The sequence below is a fragment of the Limulus polyphemus genome, unplaced genomic scaffold, assembly GCF_000517525.1.
Source record: "Limulus polyphemus unplaced genomic scaffold, Limulus_polyphemus-2.1.2 Scaffold932, whole genome shotgun sequence".
NCBI lineage: Eukaryota > Metazoa > Arthropoda > Merostomata > Xiphosura > Limulidae > Limulus > Limulus polyphemus.
Window position 1 is genome coordinate 335,332 of NW_013666542.1, and position 6,763 is coordinate 342,094.

At 34.8% G+C, this 6,763-nt stretch overlaps 1 protein-coding gene across 1 annotated transcript in view; it reads right to left on the reverse strand.

Annotated features, from left to right (window-relative positions):
• Positions 1 to 3,633, reverse strand: part of LOC106461314 — a 66,472-nt gene extending 62,839 nt beyond the window's left edge. Inside the window, exon 1 of the mRNA XM_013921131.2 lies at positions 2,725 to 3,633. Within this exon, the coding sequence (XP_013776585.2) occupies positions 2,725 to 3,349 (625 nt within the window). The 5' untranslated portion in view covers positions 3,350 to 3,633. The remainder of the gene's footprint in view (positions 1 to 2,724) is intronic.
• Between the last annotated feature and the right edge of the window lie 3,130 nt (positions 3,634 to 6,763).

Consider the following 6,763-nt stretch of genomic DNA (forward strand, 5'->3'; position numbering starts at 1 on the left):
CTCAAAATCTGCCGAATGTGTAGTTCTGTGGCAATAAACTTTAGATGCTTTGAATACTTTGTGTCTGCTGTACTGCTGCATCTATCTCACTGACATATCAAGTACTCAAAGCTTTATCTTGGATTAGTCTTTGTTAAAAAACTATAAAACTTATACACGTTTAGAATTAGAACAAGACTGCTATTGATTAAAGCTCCGACATCGTATAAATAACACAATCTTTATCTGTGAATGATTCGATGCCCATACATCAGGTACAACCATGAACAAAAGACGAACACTAGAAATTTTAAAATGTGGTAAATAAAACTGCTTTTTATTGGTATTATTTTGAATAGTCTATTGCCTATATCCTAAAACCTTCGACCTCCTTAAAACTGTTCTGAGATCTGACTAGACACGCTTTTGCTTTTGAACACACTTGTCGTAATGTAATGTCTGTTCCTTAGCAGTTTCATGCATTTTCTTTCTCCAGCCGTTTCATATATTTTACAGTTTAGACACAGGGCTTGGCATGGACAGGTGGTTAGAGCGTTCGCCTAGCAATCGGCGGGTCGCAGGTTCGAATCCCCATCCTACCAAACATTCTCGCCCTTTCAGCCGAGAGGCATTATAATGTGAGATCAATCCCACTATTCGTTGGTAAAAGAGAGGCCCAAGAGTTGACGGTGGTTGGTGATGACTAGCTGCCTTTCCTTTAGTCTTTCAGTGCTAAATTAGGGACAGCTAGCGCAGATAATCCTCGCGTAGCTTTGCGCGAAATTCCAAACAAATCAAACTATTTTATACAACCTTTATACATATATGTGTATATATGTTACATATTTAAACATGTGATAATTCGTTAACTATATAATAAGAATTAATTATTCCTTTGTCTGTTAAATGTCGCACACAGCTACACGTAGACTATCTGTGTTATCCATCCCTTATTTTGAATTGATAGACTAGAGTAATGGCCTGATGTGGCCCTAGGGCTGTCTGTTTGGGACCACTGGGCTAGAGAAAAGGAAGCTAGACATAATCCCCCACCGCCAACTCTTCGACTACTCTTGTCAGTCCGAATAGTGGAATTTAACCGTCACTCTTATAACGCACTCACAGCCCTCATGTGCACAGTGCCATTTATTTTTTGGCGATAAAGGGACACAAACCACGGAACTTCACATCCACGGTGTGGCGCGCTAACCACTCTCGATCGAAAAACGATGAAATTGTTTAATCGAATATTACAAAAATAATAATGATCATTGGGTATACTTTAGTTGTAAGTATTTTTAAAGTGAATTGTCGTAAGTTTCAACGTACGTTTTCATTGTTATTGTAGTTACTACGACCAATAGATGAGAACAAGTTGCATATAATTCTTCCTTTCAGTGATCGAATAGTATATACAACTTCATTGATCTGATGATATACAAATCTATTTAAAGAATCTACAGCACCTCAACTCTTTTCTAGATCACCCAGGTCTGAAGTTCTTAAAATAGTAGATTAAGTGTATTCAGATCTTTATCTGATCAGGTTATATAAGGCAAGCCCCCTTCTAACGTTCAAGCGTTGTTTGGCAAATAAAGTGATGAATTATCAGCTTTTGCACAAAGAACAGAAAGCCAGTAAAACAAGAACAGACTAATGATCAAAAATCGAACTCATACACAGTCCGGAATGGCAATCTCGGCTCTATTCTCCAATAGGCAATGGTTACGTTTATGTGTGAAATATATTCACGAAATCTGTATAGATTGATAGTCAGTTTTAAACGTAGATTACAAGCTAGTTATATTTATAATATTTATTACGTTATCTAAACACTTATGACTTTCATCCCAAAAGTACTTTTTTACACATTGAAACACAACACTGAAAATGAATTACATAAAACAACCAGATTCCTTTAATATAATAATGGTGATCTAAAATGGGAAAACTAATTTGGTTGATCGGAGTTTCATCTGATCGTTTTTCTAAAATTGTTGGTTTATTGAAACCTAATTTTTCTCAGTCTTAAGACTTGGTTTGTCTGGCCCCAACATTTCCCAAATCATAAAACTTAATTCATCAACCCAATTTTCCCTCGATCTTTAGATATGATTTAATGACTTGTTTGTTTTAGTGCAAAGCCACCCACCTTCAGCTATCTGTTGTGTCCACCGAATCTCGGATTTTTGCGTGGTAAGTCAGTAAACTTACCGCTGTCCCACCAAGAGACAATTTGATTTAATCAAATCTTAATTTTTCTATGTTTCACGAGAACTTATAGAAATGTTATTTTATTTCAGTTGTAAGATTTGATTTCTGAGTCTCCACATTATTAAAACTGAGCTTATTCGATTGATTTATCTAACCCTCATTTTTGTTAGCTGTAAGAATTTGTTTCATTAAGTTTATCTTTCGTCCAATATATATATATTTTCCACACGTCTTAGACACTGAAACTGCCCTAACTCTACAATGTTTTTGTTTGTAAGAGTTAAATTTTCTCTTACCTTAAAAATATACGGATTTTTGACACTCATTTTTCTCACCCTCAATTGGTTTATCGACAATATTTTATTCTTGAATAAAATAACTATTTTTTTTATTTTGATAATCCACACAGTGTTGTTTTATTTTTTAATTGCTTTAATGTGTTAAATTCATTCTTAATTTCTTTTTTCAAAAATCATTGGTAAAAGTTTACTACAACACTCATTTTATAAATCTCATGAAGCATGCACTTACCTAACATCTTACTTAAGTCTGCATTGTGCAAGTCGGGATTCTCGTCGGCCAGACGTTTGCGTTCTGATTTGGCCCACACCATGAAAGCGTTCATCGGTCGTCGAATCCTCTGTTCTTGGCTACGGCCAGGTTTCACTTGCTGTGAATACTTATGGACGGTTAACATGTTCTGGCCAGTTTCAGTATATGATGTGTTATTGGCATCTTTGTAAGAGTTGAACTCTAGACATCCACTACCATCTCGTGTAGTGGTTGCTAGCGAAGAGTTAGACTCGCAAGTGCCGTTAACTTCAACCCCTATAGAACCGTCAATGGACGAGATGCTACTTGTAGTTTCTTGAATAAGTCTTCTTCTTCCTACGTTGAAACCGTCCTCAGTCAAACCTTTGAGTCCGCAGAATGGTAATGGAAGAGTAGACCCGAAAGACGAGGTCCAGATAGGAACCCCGTCATCGCAGGCTTTGGAACTGTAGCAGTGTCCGACAGCCAACCTAGTTGTCGCGGGTGTGACAGGACTTATACCGCAGTCTGTGGAGCTACTTGTAGCTGATGGGCGACTTTTTAGCATTCCCTCTGCGGCACCCAAATGAAGCATTGGATCAATCACAGACCCATATCTTGCCATCGTAAAAAAACGTTCTATTATACACAGAATTTAATATGTTTTATAGTTAGATTAAGCCGAGTGAATTCTGTGAAAATAACTATTTAAGCATTAAAACCTTGTCGTTACAGTTCTAACGACTTATGTGCATTTATGAAGCTTTTGTTTTACTAGGAATCTTACAACTAAACACGAAATATTTTACCCACGCATTAATTTTACGTTCTACGCGGTGTCTTTTGTAGAAGTTCCTTGATTTTAACAACTAAACAACACTCGTGCAACAGGTAGTTGCTTTTATCACGGTATGTGAGCACGCTCTCAACTCGCCGTGTCGACACCGCGGAGTGTTCTGCGCTCGACCTGCCAGTATAACCGTCATCCAAACTCACTGCGGAAGGTTACAACAACAACGAACATCACGTGCATCCAATAGCCGATCTACGTTCTTTGCGGTCCCTGAATTCTCAGTTACCTGTAGACGAGCGTTCCTTGCTTGGAGAGACAGGCAAAAATTGAATAGGTAGAACCAGAAAGAAAGACTTGGAGCACAGAAATAGATAAAACAGAGTATGCCGATGAAATAAGAGAGATTGAAATTACAGGATGAGTAAAATACAAATACCTTAGCTGTAAATAATATTAGCTTCAGTTCACTATTCTGGTAAGTTAGAACGTTTCTTAACAAACAGCTAATTTTATGTACATATTTTGTATTTTTTGTTATTAATATCAACATTATGAATATTTATCATAATATAACAGTGGAGTGCATATTTATGCATTTTGTAGAAGGTGGGGATGATTTATAAATATTGATATTTATAGCTAACAAACTATGCATTTGTTGTCTATGTAGATTCGAGCTTATTCAACATGGGTTATCAGTTTTTTCACGTGAAAGTGCCTCTTTTACAATCGAACGAACTGAATCGAACGTGTTGTTGTGAGGAATACTTCCATCTTATATTAAAATTTCTGTTTTATTAGATACATTTGACGACGGAGAGTTCTGAATGTCAGAAAAAAAGGAAATTATCATATATATATATAGTTCTCTATAACTCCAACATCATCCTTCTCGCCATTTCGTTAAATTAGCCCTGTGACCATTCCATGCAAGTAACCGTCTGATCATTTTGTGAAATTAACCTTATAATCGTTCTGAGAATTTAACTTTCTATTCATCCCGTGAAATTTATCTCTGAATCTTTTGTTAACATTAAACGATTTACAGCCCACATATTCTAATAAAAAAGACAGAACATATTTTCAGTGTATCACTTGATATACGCATGCGTAGTTGATTGACCTAGCTGTTTAATGAATTGTATTAAGAAAGAGTTCTCGACAGGAAGTCATTTTTCCACAAACCCCTCTTATCGTCTTGGAGTCGTTGAAGCAAGATAATAGGCCATTTAAGGTTTTATTGTATTTGATAGCGATCGATGGAGTACGTTGTAAAGAAACCAATTGTGATTACGATACCTGTACGAAAGAAAATTAGTTTAATATAACTGGTTTCTCAGGAATATGTGCTGATGAATATGCAACTAACGTGCAAACAACCTTCTATTCTGAACTAATACTTGTCTTTAGTAAACCTAACAGATAATCTCCTATTCTTATCGGATACCGATGTAATCTTCTTAATAGGTAATGCCCTATATATGTTAGTTGTCTTATACTCAGCATATAATCTTCTTTACTTAATGCATAATTTAGCATGAATAACAAATCAACTTCCTTTCTTAGTTTTGCATAATATCATAGATCCACTAAAAAAATGATATAATTAATTTGACAGTGATTAAAATAATGTTTGCTCGGATAAAAAAAACTTTCACAAGAATTAAATATATTTCTCTGTTGAAGTCCAAGCTAACCAGAACAACTACAATAAATATGTATAACCTTTGTCTCACTCTTTATGAAATGTTGAACTACCACAAAATTGCTAATATTTCTTTAGTGAAAGGTAGGATATAATATAGAATGACTTTTTTTTTCATAAAATATTCCTGATTTATTATGGACATTTCATCTTATAAGAAATGTAAGTTCAATAGATTTTAAAAACGACTGGATATTTCTTCATTTTCTATTAGTGTAATGTTTTTATATGTCGAGATAGATATCATATTTGATAAGTTTTTATTTTATCAATCCACATACATTATCGTAGTTCACTAAATTTTGTTGTTGTTTGAGGAAAATGTTAACTTTAGAGAAGTTTCTTTTACTTCCTTATTTTAGACTGCCATTGTGGAGATCTAGGGTTAAGGATAAACAGTTAAGATGTGAGTGTTAATCTTCTATTTCTGGCCTTTTACGTAAACAAAATAGACAAAAAATCCTATAACTAATAAAACTGAGTTAATCTGAAAAGAGAATCTTTATCGTTTAATGATTAGTCGTATTTCATATAAACGACGTTCAGGTTCTGTTGATTTCTTGGAATTGCTTCGTCTACAATTGATCGTGTTCAGCCTGATGAACAATTAATTTCCATTGTAACAAGTTTCTATGAAATATGGCGTCGTTAGTCTTAGAGTACATGGAAGTCGGCTCCCATTGTAAAATTTAAGCACAAAATGTAGAAGAGTCCATCAGGAAAGTTTTATTTTGTCATCTTTTCCATGGCTGGAAGCTTGTTCATGGTGAGCCTTCATCAAGTTTCCGTTTGTAGTGCTGTTAGCAATACAGGATGTATTCTCAGTTTTTATGGAAAAAATCATTTTTTTGTGTCGAAATGTTCTCGTGTTTTCTTCGATCGTAACTATAAACTTTACAGATGAGAGCGTTACTCCTAATTAGTGACATAAACCTCGAAGACCTTTCTGTCCTAAACCTTTGATGTGCCAATTTTGTTTATCCCTTCCCTATGTCATGGAAAACACTGAAGAATTCCTTCTTCGAAATGTTGTGACCTTTAGCCCTAGATCGTATAACAATTTCTCTATGACAATATTCCTTGCAGCATTTATCTGCCGAAAGGTCGTGAACTCCAAGTCACCGCCAACCAAATGTATATATATATATATATCTGCTAAACACATCGCCCGTTACGTCAAGCCACTTAATTACCGTAAGCAAATCGTTCTTATAAAGTGTGATTATCTCTTTGTATATATATATTGATAGATATAGTGGTTCTCGTTACCCCTTGTTTAAATGAAGAGTATTTTGTTTCTTCAGAATACCAGTGCCGAATATATGAAATCTTAGTCTCAATAATGATTTGTTTCTATCATTGTACTTGAATTTTTTGTAGTAACAACTTACAGTTTTTATTTCTTGATTTGGAGAAAAGATTATATTTTAATACTCAACCTACTGCTATATCATTAAGTTATTCAAACTTCCTTATCACTTACCTGCTAGGCTTCTTACCTATGTGACTTTTAACACCTTTCTATTGTGCTTGGTATTGTG